Here is an 18,656-nt window from a genome sequence, read left to right on the forward strand (position 1 = left end):
GGGATTCCCCTCCTATCAGTCTTTTTGTTTCTAACTGAAATAATTTTGGGGGCGTCAGATAGTATAGGGGGCGTCAGATAGTTTTGGGGGCATCAGATAGTTTTGGGGGTGTCAGATAGTTTTGGGGGTGTCAGATAGTATAAGGGGCATCAGATACTTTTGGGGGCGTCAGATACTTTTGGGGGCATCAGATAGTATAAGGGGCATCAGATACTTTTGGGGGCGTCAGATACTTTTGGGGGCATCAGATAGTTTTGGGGGTGTCAGATACTTTGGGGGCAGCAGGTAACACTCCCCTAAACTAGTGCGGGCCGTGTGCAATTTCCCATCAGGCTACAGTGAGCGGCAGGAGATTTATACCCGCCCCCCCCAGTTCAGTTTTTGGTGTTTATTAAACTGGTTGGTGAGTTTGTCATTGATGTAATAAAAAGGGGGGCACAGTGGGGGGGGCCCTCCAGCTTCATTTGATTGGTCCGTGTGTCCTGTACTTGTGTCACTGCTCATTTACTGCTGTGCCAATATCTCACACTAACGTCTCACTCACAAGCTCAGCCCTGGACTGACAACCTGTGGCTCGTGGCTAATGGTCCCATAGACACAGCGACTACTTAGTGGGCTACTGGGAGCTGATAGGGCCTCTATGTACCTGGAATGCCGAGGCCTCTTTCGACTCCCAGTCCAGACCCTTCCTATGAGCCTGTGACTTACTTAAAGGGCAAGTTTGACAACAGCGTCAGTTCAAGGCCAAATGCAGTTATTGTAAAGGTCTAACTGAGTCTGAGGGGCCCCATTAATGTGTCCAGCCTGTGGCCCTCCATCCCTGCCAGTAACTGGGAGGAGCTTGTGAATATGCGTTTGGGGGAAGGGTGGTGTAAATGCCACATGGCTGATCTACTTGCCAGCTCTACTAGTCACATGCCACTTCCATTGGCCCAAAGGGAACCAGTTGTGTTGTTGCCGGGGTCGTTATCTGGGGGCGACAGAGACTCCTCCATTCAGCAGATGTTGGAATCCCATAATAATCTCAACTTTATTTTACACTGAACAGCAGTGTAAATATATAAGGTGTGGGAATTTGGAGAAAGGGATTCTGGGAGTGGGACATTAACGCTGCAGCTGCCACGGGCATCTGTGTTTTCTCTCCCTTATCTTCCTGCCTGCCATTCAGACTGATGCTTAGTTGCTAGGGACAGTGCAACCCTAGCAACCAGATAAAGGCAAAAATGTCTTTACCCCCTACTCATTTTGTTTAGGTAACTGGCCAGATTAAAAAGGGCAGCACCTACTAATAATTTAAGTCTGTGGCCAAGAGCTTGCATTTTTATACAGGGGCAGTTACGGCAGCTCACTCCTTCGGGGTTGGATTGTCCAGCTTGGTGGGTTCCTTATGACAGAGGTCAGGCCTTATGTACTCACAGTAGTAATGGAGGAGGCTGTGTAAGGACTGAGCTGGGAGTCCAGCAGTGAAAGAGTAAATAATCCATCGCAATCATTATTGACGAAGGGAAACTAATGACAGAGGGAAGGGGTTACTAAGTATCGACACCAGAGAACTGACAGAAGTCCTGGCCTCAGACTCTGCCTCTCAGGGTTGCGGGGAGTTGTGGCTGCGCTATATAAAGAGTTAGGCCTGTGCACCCAAATCTGCCTGGGAGGGAACCTGACAGTGTGGAAACCAAGGAGGAAGGAGGCCCGGCTCCTTGTTCATAGAACTTACAATCTAATTTGGAGGTGCTTTTTCATTTCTATTTTATGTTCAGCAGATAAGCAGTATGGCAGCCTCTTTACTACATGTACTAATAGGCAGGTTCACTCCCCTCTATAAAGATCTATAAAATCATTCACAGTCTGTACATTTGTGAGTTTTTATTTCCCCTTCGCCTGTATCAGACTTGGGCTCCATCTCACTACGAGCGGCTGCGGCATTTCTCCTGCTCCCATCTTGGCACTTGGCACATTGGCGAGTCTTGCTCAGTAACTGACAGTTTGCTCCTCTCTCTGTCATCCCCAGACACTGGCTGGTTAATAAAGACTCTTTGTGCCCCACTGCTGCCGGCTGGAGCTCCAATGGGCGAATTGAGGGGTTTTATTATGAATTGAATGAAACGCATGGCTGGGCCCTTTATTCCTGTCTGTGGCTGGTCTGTATGACAAGTGTAAGGAATGTGAGAGCTGATTGTCGGCAGAATGGGAAGCAACATGGCAGCTCCCAGCAATATATACTGATAGGAATATACAGAAGAACTGAGGGCCTGAGCCAAACATATTTGCTTATAAACAAAAACTCCAGTTAGTTATGAGACAAATCTGTCAATGTAATGTTCCTCCTCCCCGGGGAAGAGAAGTCTATTAAATCATAAGGAAACTGTGAGATTTGTTTGTATCTATTTGACTCTGACTCTGTATCTATTTAACTCTGTATCTTTTTGACTCTGTGTCTATTTGACTCTGACTCTGTATCTATTTGACTCTGTATCTGTTTGACTCTGTGTCTATTTGACTCTGTATCTATTTGACTCTGTGTCTATTTGACTCTGGATCTATTTGACTCTGTGTCTATTTGACTCTGGATCTATTTGACTCTGTATCTATTTGACTCTGTGTCTATTTGACTCTGTATCTATTTGACTCTGTGTCTATTTGACTCTGTGTCTATTTAACTCTGTATCTATTTGACTCTGTGTCTATTTGACTCTGGATCTATTTGACTCTGGATCTATTGGTTCTGCTCATACAGACATGCACGCCAATCCTGCCAGCGCTCGGATACTCATCAAAGGAGGGAAAGTAGTGAACGATGACTGTACCCAGGAGGCTGACGTTTATATAGAGAATGGAATAATCCAGCAGATCGGGAAGGAGCTGATGATCCCTGGTGGAGCCAAGGTTATTGATGCTACAGGGAAGCTTGTGATCCCGGGAGGAATAGACACCAGCACCCACTTCCACCAAACCTTCATGAATGCCACCTGCATGGACGACTTCTACAATGGGACCAAGGTGAGTCATGTGGCCTGAGGGTGGGCGGAGCCATAGCAGGTGTGATCTTGGCTACTGGTCTTGTAACCCATAGCAACCAGTCAGCAGGTAACTTTCACTGACTTTCACTATTGAATAACACATGTGATTGACTGGTATTACATTACCTTTCTAATCTTTAGGCTGTTGGTTCTGTGTCTGTCTCTAGTGGAAGGAATTTACCCCCCCCCCCCCCCGGGGAATTTTATCTGTTTATAACAATGAAGTTATTTTTTCTCTCTGCCAAGTCTGTGTTTTTATTTAATTTATCTTCGGCTTAATTACCCTTGGAATGAGCATTTGCCATCTGCAAGGTGTTGGTTGTGAGCTCTTGTGGCAAAAGCAGAGATTCCATGAGAATTCCTCTACCCGACCCCAAACCTCCTGTGTCCTTTCCTGGGGTAACTGTTTACCTGGCAGAAATTAATTATAGTCCATGCAGCACCCCCAGCGCCTCCCATTTTTGTGCTGGGTAATAGTAATAGGGGTTTCTTTGAAAACAGGGTGTGAATCAGTGTAAAATGGGAAAATGTTACTTCTGTTATTTTTATATTCCTTCCATTCTGGTAACAAAACACAAGCCTTACCCAGCCTTATTCTCAGCAGCAATTATCTCCCACAACCCACATTGCAGGATTAGTTACCCTTTTTTTTTTACTATATTTCTGCCTTGAGATGCCCCTACAAATAAACACTCTAACTGACCTTCAGACTGGGCCCCCTTAGCTCATAACAAGGTTACAAATATATAGAAACATTGGGGGGTCACCCTGCTATAGTTCCAGGGGTACCCAGGGTACAAATAAACACTCACCCCAAATCTCCCCCTAACTGACCTTCAGACTGGGCCCCCTTAGCTCATAACAAGGTTACAAATATATAGAAACATTGGGGGGTCACCCTGCTATAGTTCCAGGGGTACCCAGGGTACAAAAAAACACTCACCCCAAATCTCCCCCTAACTGACCTTCAGACTGGGCCCCCTTAGCTCATAACAAGGTTACAGATATATAGAAACATTGGGGGGTCACCCTGCTATAGTTCCAGGGGTACCCAGGGTACAAATAAACACTCACCCCAAATCTCCCCCTAACTGACCTTCAGACTGGGCCCCCTTAGCTCATAACAAGGTTACAGATATATAGAAACATTGGGGTAACAGTCACCCTGCTATAGTTCCAGGGGTACCCAGGGTACAAATAAGCACTCACCCCAAATCTCCCCCTAACTGACCTTCAGGCTGGGCCCCCTTAGCTCATAACAAGGTTACAGATATATAGAAACATTGGGGTGTCACCCTGCTATAGTTCCAGGGGTACCCAGGGTACAAATAAACACTCACCCCAAATCTCCCCCTAACTGACCTTCAGACTGGACCCCCTTAGCTCATAACAAGGTTACAGATATATAGAAACATTGGGGTGTCACCCTGCTATAGTTCCAGGGGTACCCAGGGTACAAATAAACACTCACCCCAAATCTCCCCCTAACTGACCTTCAGACTGGGCCCCCTTAGCTCATAACAAGGTTACAGATATATAGAAACATTGTGGTGTCACCCTGCTATAGTTCCAGGGGTACCCAGGGTACAAATAAGCACTCACCCCAAATCTCCCCCTAACTGACCTTCAGGCTGGGCCCCCTTAGCTCATAACAAGGTTACAGATATATAGAAACATTGGGGTGTCACCCTGCTATAGGTCCAGGGGTACCCAGGGCACCAAAAAGCACTCACCCCAAATCTCCCCCTAACTGACCTTCAGGCTGGGCCCCCTTAGCTCATAACAAGGTTACAGATATATAGAAACATTGGGGTGTCACCCTGCTATAGTTCCAGGGGTACCCAGGGTACAAATAAACACTCACCCCAAATCTCCCCCTAACTGACCTTCAGACTGGGCCCCCTTAGCTCATAACAAGGTTACAGATATATAGAAACATTGGGGTGTCACCCTGCTATAGGTCCAGGGGTACCCAGGGCACCAAAAAGCACTCACCCCAAATCTCCCCCTAACTGACCTTCAGGCTGGGCCCCCTTAGCTCATAACAAGGTTACAGATATATAGAAACATTGGGGTGTCACCCTGCTATAGTTCCAGGGGTACCCAGGTACAAATAAACACTCACCCCAAATCTCCCCCTAACTGACCTTCAGACTGGACCCCTTAGCTCATAACAAGGTTACAGATATATAGAAACATTGGGGTGTCACCCTGCTATAGTTCCAGGGGTACCCAGGGTACAAATAAGCACTCACCCCAAATCTCCCCCTAACTGACCTTCAGGCTGGGCCCCCTTAGCTCATAACAAGGTTACAGATATATAGAAACATTGGGGTGTCACCCTGCTATAGTTCCAGGGGTACCCAGGGTACAAATAAGCACTCACCCCAAATCTCCCCCTAACTGACCTTCAGGCTGGGCCCCCTTAGCTCATAACAAGGTTACAGATATATAGAAACATTGGGGTGTCACCCTGCTATAGGTCCAGGGGTACCCAGGGCACCAAAAAGCACTCACCCCAAATCTCCCCCTAACTGACCTTCAGGCTGGGCCCCCTTAGCTCATAACAAGGTTACAGATATATAGAAACATTGGGGTGTCACCCTGCTATAGTTCCAGGGGTACCCAGGGTACAAATAAACACTCACCCCAAATCTCCCCCTAACTGACCTTCAGACTGGACCCCTTAGCTCATAACAAGGTTACAGATATATAGAAACATTGGGGTGTCACCCTGCTATAGGTCCAGGGGTACCCAGGGTACAAATAAACACTCACCCCAAATCTCCCCCTAACTGACCTTCAGACTGGGCCCCCTTAGCTCATAACAAGGTTACAGATATATAGAAACATTGGGGTGTCACCCTGCTATAGTTCCAGGGGTACCCAGGGTACAAATAAGCTCTCACCCCAAATCTCCCCCTAACTGACCTTCAGACTGGGCCCCCTTAGCTCATAACAAGGTTACAGATATATAGAAACATTGGGGTGTCACCCTGTTATAGTTCCAGGGGTACCCAGGGTACAAATAAGCACTCACCCCAAATCTCCCCCTAACTGACCTTCAGACTGGGCCCCCTTAGCTCATAACAAGGTTACAGATATATAGAAACATTGGGGTGTCACTCGTGATACAAGCACTCACTCATCCCTCCCCCACACTCACACTCACAACCAGCAGCTCCTACTGCCTCTCTGGGGCTCACAGCATGAGTCACTTGTTTCCAGCAGGGGTCGCTTGTCTGCATTTAGCCCTGCCCACTTTCTGCTAAGCCCCTCCTATTTTGTGACGCAACTCTCAGAAGTGACCTGGAAGGAGTTGTTGCCCTTTAGACCTGCACTTGTAGATACTGCCCAGAAGAGCTTACAATCTAATGCAGTGTAATGTCAGGGGACAATTGTAGCAGAGGGATTGTGGGAAATCAGACCCCCTGTGTCTGGGGTGTATAATATCCAGGTCTCAGCAGCTCCAAAAACTCCCAGCGACCCTCCTGCCCTTTCCCCTAACAGGGGCCTCAGATGATTGGGCTGGCCTTGTTTCCATGGCAACAGCTGTCTGCAGAGAGTTCTAGAGCGCTAGAGATTCCCAGTGAATAGAGTGCAGAGTCACATGGGGAGAGACAAGTACCTGTGGCCCCGGGGCCCTTTCAGACTGAACTTGGGAGCTGACACTCATCATAGTGCTGAACTGTCATTGCTGAGTCTGATCCTAATGTGCCAGTGAGAGGGAAGGGTTAATGTGCTGTACAGGGTTAACTAACCAGTTACAACTCCCTGCAAGCCTTGATTATAATGACTGCGGGCCCCATAGTGTAAGTCTGTGAACAATAATGTGCACCCACACACGCGACTCATGAACACTGGCATAAAGGGTTAATATTGATTAGTTATTAATCCCAATGACTCACTGGGGCTGATGGGAAATGGGCAATTGTAGAAAATAACCCCTTCATCTCTGCTCATTATGTGTAACCCCTTCATCTCTGCTCATCACGTAACCCCTTCATCTCTGCTCATCACACTTAACTCCTTCATCTCTGCTCATCACACATAACCCCTTCATCTCTGCTCATTATGTGTAACCCCTTCATCTCTGCTCATCACGTAACCCCTTCATCTCTGCTCATTATGTGTAACCCTCTCATCTCTGCTCATCACACGTAACCCCTTCATCTCTGCTCATCACACGTAACCCCTTCATCTCTGCTCATCACGTGTAACCCCTTCATCTCTGCTCATCACACGTAACCCCTTCATCTCTGCTCATCACACGTAACCCCTTCATCTCTGCTCATCATGTGTAACCCCTTCATCTCTGCTCATCACACGTAACCCCTTCATCTCTGCTCATCACACGTAACCCCTTCATCTCTGCTCATCACACGTAACCCCTTCATCTCTGATCATCACACGTAACCCCTTCATCTCTGCTCATCACACGTAACCCCTTCATCTCTGCTCATCACATGTAACCCCTTCATCTCTGCTCATCACACGTAACCCCTTCATCTCTGCTCATCACGTGTAACCCCTTCATCTCTGCTCATCACACGTAACCCCTTCATCTCTGCTCATCACACGTAACCCCTTCATCTCTGCTCATCATGTGTAACCCCTTCATCTCTGCTCATCACACATAACCCCTTCATCTCTGCTCATTATGTGTAACCCTCTCATCTCTGCTCATCACGTGTAACTCCTTCATCTCTGCTCATCACACGTAACCCCTTCATCTCTGCTCATCACACGTAACCCCTTCATCTCTGCTCATCACACGTAACCCCTTCATCTCTGCTCATCACACGTAACCCCTTCATCTCTGATCATCACACGTATCCCCTTCATCTCTGCTCATCACACGTAACCCCTTCATCTCTGCTCATCACATGTAACCCCTTCATCTCTGCTCATCACATGTAACCCTCTCATCTCTGCTCATCCCACGTAAACCTCTCATCTCTGCTCATCACACATAACCCTCTCATCTCTGATCATCACTTGTAACCCCTTCATCTCTGCTCATCACATGTAACATGTCTCTGCTCTGCCCCTGTAGGCGGCACTAATGGGCGGCACCACCATGATTATTGGACATGTTCTGCCCGACAAGGACGTGTCTCTCCTCGACGCCTATGAGAAGTGCCGCAGCCTGGCCGACCCCAAGGTTTGCTGTGACTACTCCCTGCACATGGGGGTCACCTGGTGGAGCCCCAAGGTAATGCATGGAGCTGTATTGTGTGCTGAACCCCACCCTGGCGCTTATGTGTCCGGGTCAGAGAGTGTGGCCCCCGCTAAACAACAACCCCGTGCCATTAGGGTGATCAGAATCGAGCGCCAGTCCATATTATGTGCCCATAATGTCACCTCCCCAAATGACAGGGGGTATAACGGATTTGTACCCAGATTTCCCCAGTGCCATGGGGTTACTTGTAGAATAGAACGGCCCCTATTACAGGAACATGATGGGAGGGGGTGGGAGCAGATGGGCCCAATTAATACAGAGTGACTGGGACTGGGAGGAATATGGATCCTGAGAAGCGCAGAGAAAACAGCTGGATCAGCACTTAATAAATCAGTCCAATGATGGACTCAACCTCGGCGACTTCTCAATATCACAACAAGAAATAAGGCAACTCCCAGCCGAGTGTCTGCGACCTCCGCAATCCACTGGGGTTTCACTGCTTATGGGTCTGGGGTTCTGGTACTGCCCAGATAGTGTCAGTCACTTTATTTTCCCACAATGATTGGCCACAGACTAATAATCATTTGCATATTTGTCTTTATACCCAATCCTTACACACTGCGCCCTCTGCTGGTCAAAGCATCAAAGTGTTTCTCAGCTGTAACTCATGGTGGTCTCATTGGTACAAATAGGGGCAACGGCTTCACCCCCACATATTATTATGGTTTTACCTCTGCACTTTTTATTGCACCTAAGCCTGTGCCCTTGTTTGTTGGACACCCCAACTGCCCTCCCCCCTATTTCTGCTGAACCCCCTTTTGTTTCACTCCCGCAGGTGAGGGCTGAGATGGAGACCCTGGTGCGAGAGAAAGGGGTGAATTCCTTCCAGATGTTCATGACCTACAAGGAGCTCTACATGCTGAGGGACCACGAGCTCTACCAAGTCTTCCGCCACTGCAAAGATCTGGGGGCCGTGGCTCGTGTCCATGCGGAGAATGGGGATTTGGTGGCAGAGGTGAGGGGTCACTTGGATCCCATTGTGGGGCCAATAACCAACAATAAAAGCTCTGGTCTAGGCCCTGTTATCTGCTTGTGTGCTGAACCCCACCCACAGTCTGGATCTTCTCTAAAAATCTCACCGTAGCAACAAGGCAGCAGTATGAATGCCAGACTGGGGGAGGGGAGAGGAATGAGAGCAATAACAATAGAAATCCAATCAATATGTGTCTTTTGCAGGGGGCTAAGGAGGTGCTGGAACTGGGGATCACTGGCCCTGAGGGAATTGAGATCAGTCGCCCCGAAGAGGTAAGAGACCCCTTTTTCTACCCCTCTGCTCCTCGTGTGCCCCTCAAATGCCTGTATGAGTCCTGCACTGTATAGTGCCCTCTAGTGGCAGACACCAGGACAGCAGCTTAATGGCCTCAATCTATTTATATTTATTTGAGGGGTTTCTAAGGATTTATCACCAAAAAAGTGACCTGTCCAACTGGGGGTAAAACATGGGCCCACGGCTGGAGCTTTCCCATGGGATTGATGGGCAGTATAAAGCAGGTTGATTTTTGGCCCATTTCACTATGGGAAAGAGAACATCCCAGGAGCAGGAAGTACAGAGAATCAGAGCTCTGTACCTGGGTAAGTACTGGGGGAGATTGGATTCACTTACCCAGGGGGAGGTTCCTGTCTGACCATGGGAAAGAGAGCAGCCCAGGAGCAGGAAGTACAGAGAATCAGAGCTCTGTACCTGGGTAAGTACTGGGGGAGATTGGATTCACTTACCCAGGGGGAGGTTCCTGTCTGACCATGGGAAAGAGAACAGCCCAGGAACAGGAAGTACAGAGAATCAGAGCTCTGTACCTAGGTAAGTACTGGGGGAGATTGGATTCACATACCCAGGGGGAGGTTCCTGTCTGACCATGGGAAAGAGAACAGCCCAGGAGCAGGAAGTACAGAGAATCAGAGCTCTGTACCTGGGTAAGTACTGGGGGAGATATGATTCACTTACCCAGGGGGAGGTTCCTGTCTGACCATGGGAAAGAGAACAGCCCAGGAGCAGGAAGTACAGAGAATCAGAGCTCTGTACCTGGGTAAGTACTGGGGGAGATTCACTTACCCAGGGGGAGGTTCCTGTCTGACCATGGGAAAGAGAACAGCCCAGGAGCAGGTAGTACAGAGAATCTGAGCTCTGTAATTAGTTAAGTCATCCAGGGGGTGAGCAGAATGGGATTCTTGCCAATGGCTTTTATGACTTTATACAATATTATTCTGCAATGTCTCTCCATGTTTGTTTCCCATATGCAGCTGGAAGCAGAGGCCGTACATCGAGCAATAACCATCGCTAACAGGGTACGGTCTGGTCTGTAACTGGGGCTAATTCTCTGTGGGCATTTTGTCTCTAGGAATAGTACCTGTGGGGTATTTGCTCTTTATATCATTGTAGTCCCCTCTAGGGCGTTTAGCTTGTGGCTAGAAATAGTGCCCGGGTTATCTGTCTGGCATTGGATGGGCTGCTGCTTGTTGTGTGCAGGGATCTTGTCTTGGCCTAAAAATGACTTTTCAGCAAGTGATGGGGGAACATGGGTCAACACTGGACTCGACTCTCTTAACCAGATGGACCCTTACTAAGTGCAAGAGGAAGGGGGAGGCTGTTGTGTAACTACACAAGGTTAAAGATGCACCTTTAGGCACCCAGCTAGTGGTCCAGTTCCCTCCTGTGGAATCTGTTCAGAGAAGAATATTCTAAACCTGAATCCCCTCTGCACTCTGTTCCCATCACTATAGGCCAATGGCGCCTCCAACTATTAGTCCTTAGGTGGAGCACAGGCTGCTCTTTCCAGCTACTCCTGACTATCTCACCTTCCTAGAATGTTCTCCTGACACAGCCCGTCCTATATGTGACTAATATTCACTCCCTGTTCCCCCACTTTTGTCCTTCTAGGGCAGAACTCTTTACTGACACCAGACTCTCCAAACACCTGGGTCACACAATGGAGACCAAAAAAGGAAGAACCACCTCTCTCTAATGACTTTATTAAAGTGTAACAGGACAGGGTCTCTATATCTATGGGCCAATAACATCAATGTGTAAATGAAATAGATACAGAGGCCTCTGCCTAGTAACTAGGGGAATAGCACTTATAGGGGATTTCCATCCATGGGTCCCTACACTTATTACCCGCAATGCATCTCCGTCTAATCTCCCCTTTATTTCTGCTTCTCAGACTTTCTGCCCATTATACCTGGTCAATGTTTCCAGTATGTCAGCAGGAGACGTTATTGCTGCAGCCAAAATGCAAGGTAAGAAGCCACGAAGCCCCCCAGATGCTGCTGAGGAGTTAGAATTGCCTGGAGCACTACTGGGTTTCTTATTTATGTGTCTGATGTGCTGTCCCTCAGGTAAATCAGTGTACGGAGAGACCACCACAGCCCACTCTACTTTCAATGGGCTTCATTACTACCACCAGGAGTGGTCTCACGCCGCCGCCTACGTTACTGTCCCACCACTGCGCCTGGACAGCAACACTCCCAACTACCTCATGAGCCTGCTGGCCAAGTAAGTGGATTGGGGAGCATCAGGCACAAACAGGGATGCAAATGGTGGCAGGTCATGAATATGTAAAATCTAAGGCTCCCCTGAAGTCACAGAGTGTCTGCTTTAAGCAGGATAGAGATGAGTTTGGTTGCACAAGAGCATCACTTTATTTGTTGTTACTGGACCTTTAAGCAAAAAGCACATGAGCACCAATCTGCAGGGAACCTCATTGCATCTACATTTACTGCCAGCTCCGCCTACTTGGAACATGTTGGGGCAGAATTTATCCACCTCCCTTAGAACAAAAAAAAAAAATCAGTTTTCTCCCCTCTTTTTCCTTCCCAGTGACTCGCTCAATGTGGTGTCTTCGGATCACAGAACCTTCACAAGCAAACAGAAAGCCATGGGGAAGGAGGACTTCACCAAGATCCCTCACGGCGTGGGAGGGGTGCAAGACCGGATGAGTGTTATTTGGGAGAGAGGAGTGGTATGTTCCAGACAGGGCTGCGGAGAAGGTTCAGTTTTAAAGCATAATAACAACCACTGACCACTGCAGCCTGGCTATTGGCCAACGAGTCATGGATCCAATAATACATCATTCTCAGTATATAAACCCTCACACATCAGTTATTGGAATCACCCATTTGCACAGTAATGTTCTGGTGCCTGGCAACTTGGCCTGACAGTTGTTCTCAGAATTTGGATTCCTCAAGAAATGATCAGCTTTTGAGGAAAAGGGTCTTCTTGGCACTGCGAAGGGGAGGCACATGGCCCCAGGCATTAGGCCATCATTAGCTCCCCCATTAGACTAACTCACCTGTGCTGAATCAGGAGGTGCAATCTGCCCTGTGTCCTATATGTGGTTGCATATGTATTGTTACTTTGTAGGGCTTATCGGCAGACCAGACTGGCAATCTGTGGGTTCTGGCAAATGCCAGAGGGGCTGCTATAAGGTCCCATAGAAAGACAGTATTTAGTGGGCTGGTGGGGGCTGTTTGTGCCTCTGTGTGGGCTGATTGGACCTCTGTGTACCTGAAATGCCAGGGCCTATTTTAATTCTCAGTCCGGACCTGCTTATGGGCTCAAGTCATGGAAGTATTGCCTAAAGTTTAGGTGCAGGCGCCATTCCCATATGGAGCAATGGTGGAAACCACATGGTGTGTGTGAGTAGGAGCAATTATTAAATTTGGTTTTGATCATTGAACCAAGTGCTGCACCCAGAGATTGTATATTAACCCTTGTTTCTTTGGCACACAGGTCGGGGGAAAGATGGATGAGAACCGATTTGTGGCAATAACCAGCTCCAATGCAGCCAAAATCCACAACATGTACCCAAGCAAAGGACGTATTATTCCAGGTGCTGATGCCGACATAGTGGTGTGGGATCCTGAGGCCACCAGGTAAGGGACTGGAACATAGAGCTCGCCTCTCATTGCTTCTTTCCTCTGTGGCTGCTGTTTTACCCTCCTCGTGTTGTTTCTGCCATGGAGGCTTTCCATATAAAAGAACAAAGACCTTATTAGAGACAAGATGACTGAATGTGGATTGGTGGGGTGGGTGATGGCACTGTTCTATAAATCACTTGTCTATAACCTAATCCCATTATTACTTTAGGACTATCTCTGCCAGCACCCAGGTCCAAGGTGGAGATGTGAATCTGTATGAGAGTATGAGATGTCACGGAGTCCCCTTGGTTACCATTAGCCATGGCCGTGTAGTCTATGAGAATGGAGTGTTCATGTGTGCTGAAGGATCTGGCTGTTTCTTCCCCATGAGGACTTACCCAGATTTCCTTTACAAGAAGATGGTGCAGAAGGAGAAGGTGAAGCAAACATTGGACTTTTGAGATAGTTGGAATGAATGCAACTATAGTGTTTCTTAGGAGACTTTGTCATGACTGTGTGTGTCTCAAAATAAGTAGCTATATTGTAGACTTTTTGAAGGAGTAAGGGCTATGAAGGAGAAGAGTGTCTACATTGGATTCACCAAAAATAGGGTAGAACGAGAATTCGATTACTTAAGGGAAATTGAATGTAAGGATTGGGTCCCTTGAATGAGTGTAAGCATAGGAAATCATGACAAGAATAAGTTTGGTTTCTTGGTATAAGTATAAGGTAGCTTGAGAAGAAAAGGTTTGTTTTCTCCAGAGGTTGAATGTAAGTATTGGTACCCTCGATAAGAGCACAGTATAAACATAGGGTAAACTGAGAAAAAGAAGTTTGGTTTCTTGAGAGGTTGGATTTAAGGTTTGGTTCCCTTGATAAAAGTAGAGTATAAGCATAGGGTAGCCTGAGAAGAAGAAGAAGTTTGGTTTCTCCAGAGGTTGAATGTAAGGATTGAGTCCCTTGATAAGCGTAGAGTATAAACATAGGATAACCTGAGAAGAAGAAGTTTGGTTTCTCCAGAGGTTGAATGTAAGGATCGGTACCCTTGATAAGAGAAAAGTTTAAACATAGGATAACCTGAGAAGAAGAAGTTTGGTTTCTCCAGAGGTTGAATGTAAGGATTGAGTCCCTTGATAAGCGTAGAGTATAAACATAGGGTAACTTGTTAAGAATAAGATGTTTGGTTTCTCCAGAGGTTGAATTAAGGATTCGGTGCTATGTGAAGAGTAAAGTATAAGCATAGGGTAACCTAAGAAGAAGTTTGGTTTCTCCAGATGTTGAATGTAAGGATTGGTACCCTTGATAAGAGCAAACAATAAACATAGGGTTACCTGAGAAGAAGATTGGCTTCTCCAGAGGTTGAATGTAAGGATTGGGTCCCTTGATACGAGTAGAGTACAAGCTTAGGGTAACCTGAGAAGAAGAAGAAGTCGGGTTTCTCCAGAGGTTGAATGTAAGGATTGAGTCCCTTGATAAGAGTATAAACATAGGATAACCTGTGAAGAGTAAGATGTTTAGTTTCTCCAGAGGTTGAATTAAGGATTGGGTCCTATGTGCAAAGTATAAACATAGGGTAACCTGAGAAGAAGTTTGGTTTCTCCAGAGGTTGAATGTAAGGATTGGTACCCTTGATAAGAACACAGTATAAACATAGGGTTACCTGAGAAGAAGAAGAAGATTGGCTTCTCCAGAGGTTGAATTTAAGGATTGGGTCCCTTGATATGAGTAGAGTATAAGCATAGGGTAACCTGAGAAGAAGAAAATGTTTGGTTTCTACAGAGGTTGAATGTAAGGATTGGGTCCTATGTGAAGAGTAGAGTATAAACATAGGGAAAGTAGAAGTAAGGGTTCTCGAGAGGCCTTTTTAAGGTGGGTTGCTTGACCATAATAAAATGTAACTATTGGGGGGTCTTTGATTAACCAAATGTAATGTACAGTATGCGCCCACCTACAGCTATGGTTGTACTGTAGATTATTCACACATTATCTCACTTTTCTTTTCAGACATCAAACCAAAAATGTGTAGACCGCACTCCGTACCAGGGGGAAGTTGCTGTGGTTGTAAATTCTGGTAAGAAGGAAACAGGCAGTCCAATGGCAGACACTCCAACACGACCATCCACTCGTCATGGGGGCGTGAGGGACCTTCATGAGTCAGGTTTCAGCCTCTCTGGTAAGAGACAGTAAAAACAGACCAAACACATTCACTGTCTCAAATTCATTTTTTATGGTTTATTCTTATTTGCCATACCTTGTGCCATACCTTTCAGGGGAGCATAATCCAAATTTATCCTTGGGAATCAGTAAGAAACAACAACCTGTTAGAGATGATTGTCTCAAACAAACACGCACAAGGCAGCAACGTAACCATTCTGGTTTATGATGACTATCTCTGGCTGTGAGACTGGGTCAAAATTCTCTGCTGAGTAGCCTGGAGCTACAGTCCAATATATTGCTTAGACTGCTATGTTCTAGCCACTGCAACCATTGTCTCCCTTTCCATTGAGAATGGATATGAGTTTGAATCAACCATCAGCCAGAATAAGAATGGATCTGTGTAGCATTTTTTTTTTTTTATTTAAAGATTTTTATTATCCGTAAAACTTGAACAAGCATAGTATAAGCACACGTATGAACATGTAAGTTATAAAACAGTTGACATTATCACAGATTGGCAAGCAGAAGTGGAAGACTTGCAACACATGTAGCTCTATACAGCAAATAAACCTTCACAGTTATCTTATAAACTAGTCACTGTCGTTTTTATCTGTATCTCCTTCAATTCAACCTGTGTTACATGGGCGGGATTGCCTAATCTGGTATCGGTGCTTTCCCAAATCTGTGTAGCATTTTGATAATCATTGGATGAGGTCTCCACCAAGTCCTAGGAGTTCTGTTCCTGGGTTAAAGCACTAGGTTTATGTCATTTGGTTTTATTAATGAGTTAAAACGAAAAAGTTGCACTAATTATGGTCTACCATGTTTCAGGTGCTCAGATCGATGATCACGTCCCAAAGCGAGCCTCGGCCAGAATCCTTGCCCCTCCTGGAGGAAGATCCAGTGGAATCTGGTAATCTGAACCAACCTGTTTTCTGTTGCCCCCACTATATCACAGGTCTTCTGCGTCCTACTCTCCTGGGAGAGTCCACCACTTCTACACCCGTCTCAAACCCATCACATAAACTTAAGTAAGAAAGAAGGGTCCACTTTGCCTCAACACAACGTCTCATCTCCGAACATTCCTGCAGAGCCTCGGAATCCCCCCCCCCCGCTCCTCCAGTTTGGAGTCTGAAGTCACAAGTTAATTTGCCATTGGCCGCCTTGAACTCTGCTACTATAATGTGTCTGAAGAGCCTGTTTTTGCGATAGTTGGATTGGTGTTGATGTCTTACCCTTTAATGACAGTAGTAATATTATGATTAGTTTGGGGTGCACTACTCTTGTTATTTGTGTATGTCTGTAAGAAATAGTTTCACGTGTGAGCGGATGTTACTTTGTGGTTGTGAAGCCCAACATGGACACAGGTGGAACCTCTTTCTCTTGAGTATCCAGAAATACTCCTGTAAGATTTGGAAGCTTCAGATAACAACATGACCCACCCACACTGCTGCCATTTAAGTCTCTTGCCACCCTCAGTTTATGAGCGTAAGGATTCCACAGTGTTTTATGGGACATCCTTTTCTTTTGTGACTCAAACACAGCCTTATGAGAGTCAGGTAACAGGCAGTGCTGACAAGGATTTGGGGTAGGGCCATTTACCCAACCCTCTAGGTGTCAATCAAAGGCCATCCCTGACTCCTGGCTTCTAAGGGTTGACCTTTCCTGCCCCCGGTGCTATGTGCCCATGTTTTCCCAGCATGCACAGCATTGCTATTAATGACATTTTCTAATTTTAAGGGGGGAACAGCTTTCAACAGTTTCTTGAGGCTTTGGATGGAGCTTAGACTACCAGGGTGCCCCCAGCTTTAGCCCGAACCTCTCTTGTACTTTGTCCCCAGTAAGTTATGGCATTTATGGATTGGGTGCAAATGTCCTATACCCCCAAGCTGTGGGGCTGCAGCAGTTACTGTAATGAGTTCAGGTTCCAGAGGGAGAGTTTGACCATTGACAGGTGCAGTAAATATCTACAATGTTATTGCAGGGAGAGGGGCATCACATTCAGTGCCAGTCAGTAGTAGGTATGGACTCAAGGAACCCCTGACATTACTGTGAAGTCCAAGTCTAAGTTATTGATAATCCCAGGGTTCCTTGCATCCATGCGCCAGTTGCACATAATCCATCATAGCAATCTGGCACGGTGCATTGGCGCTGCCCACAAAGGAGCATGTTTGAATGCAAGTAGCTCTCTGTTGTGTCTCTCTAGTGTTGGGCACTTGTGTTAGTAAACAAACCCTTCTGTATTTGGCCAGTTTCCAGATGGAGCAGTAACATGGAGTAAGGAAGCTCAAGTTTCAGTCCATATTGTAGAACTCACTGTTTAATTGGATAGGGGGGTTGGCTTTCTCCATCCCTCACTTACTCCTATTTCACGGAAAACCAACGGCAACACCCCAATCATCATTAAATCCCCTGAGTATTGGAGTCCGACCAGCTTTCTCTCATCTTTTCTTAGCAATAACCCCTACCTTGCCCCCGTATAACTTGATTTCATGTTTTGTGGGACCGCCATGGCTTGGTGACTTTTGTTTCCATAGAAATAAACCCAGCAGGGATGACATTGGGTTGGGCAAGGGATTCTCATTGGCTGGTGGTATAAAGTTACTTTGACCCACATTTTTAGAAGCACAAATGATTTGCCACCCATTGTAACCAACCTTCTGAGCAATGCCAATGTAGCGCTTAAGGGCTTTGCCCAGTCATTGGCCAACTCTCTCTCTCAACTTCTTTATTGGTGTTAAAGATGTTCCATTTGGAACTGAAGAAGAAAAAGGAAACAATTTCCCACATTGGGCAAGAAACGGCCTCAACATTGGGGTTGGAACAGATTGTAGGATCACCCTAATTCCTAATTGTTTATTAGGGTGGCCAAACATGGCTCCCGCACAAAGCCAAACAAAAACCTAATTTTTCAGAGAAACCTGGACATATTTCACCCCAAAATGACTTGCCCCTGACTGAGGGATCTCCTTAAACCCGGGTGCCCCTCCAACACCATAAATATTGTGTGTCATTAGTGTCGAAGAACAAAGTGTGTGTGTTGTGTACAAGTTGTGATAGGATTGCTGTAATGAGCTCTCCATGCCCCTTGTACAGTAATCGGATGACTTTTTTTGTATTTATTTATTTATTTGCGCATTTGGATGGGGGCGGGGCACATAAACAACACGTTGCACTGTTACTTTGTTACTCCTCCCTCTCTCCGTAGTGATGCTCCCCTCCCCCATGCTATGGTGCTATCACCCAGTTGCACTAACCTCTCTGCCCACTGGTCCATATGTTGCTGCATGTACCATGCGTCGCTGTCACAAACCCAACATTCCTCGTGTGGGGCTAGAAATAATGGAATCTGGTACAATTTGCATTAAAATGTTACTACTATT

The 18,656-nt window shown here is 46.5% G+C and overlaps 1 protein-coding gene across 1 annotated transcript in view; it reads left to right on the forward strand.

Moving 5' to 3' along the window:
* dpysl5.S (dihydropyrimidinase like 5 S homeolog) overlaps window positions 1-18,656 on the forward strand; it is a 25,445-nt gene extending 6,789 nt beyond the window's left edge. The window contains exons 2-13 of the mRNA XM_018266067.2: window positions 2,738-3,000; window positions 8,077-8,235; window positions 9,038-9,217; window positions 9,439-9,507; window positions 10,501-10,545; window positions 11,421-11,496; window positions 11,596-11,752; window positions 12,077-12,218; window positions 12,989-13,131; window positions 13,346-13,553; window positions 15,121-15,289; window positions 16,105-18,656. Of these exons, the coding sequence (XP_018121556.1) occupies window positions 2,740-3,000; window positions 8,077-8,235; window positions 9,038-9,217; window positions 9,439-9,507; window positions 10,501-10,545; window positions 11,421-11,496; window positions 11,596-11,752; window positions 12,077-12,218; window positions 12,989-13,131; window positions 13,346-13,553; window positions 15,121-15,289; window positions 16,105-16,190 (1,695 nt within the window). The 5' untranslated portion in view covers window positions 2,738-2,739 and the 3' untranslated portion in view covers window positions 16,191-18,656. The remainder of the gene's footprint in view (window positions 1-2,737; window positions 3,001-8,076; window positions 8,236-9,037; window positions 9,218-9,438; window positions 9,508-10,500; window positions 10,546-11,420; window positions 11,497-11,595; window positions 11,753-12,076; window positions 12,219-12,988; window positions 13,132-13,345; window positions 13,554-15,120; window positions 15,290-16,104) is intronic.

Source organism: Xenopus laevis, chromosome 5S (genome assembly GCF_017654675.1).
Source record: "Xenopus laevis strain J_2021 chromosome 5S, Xenopus_laevis_v10.1, whole genome shotgun sequence".
NCBI lineage: Eukaryota > Metazoa > Chordata > Amphibia > Anura > Pipidae > Xenopus > Xenopus laevis.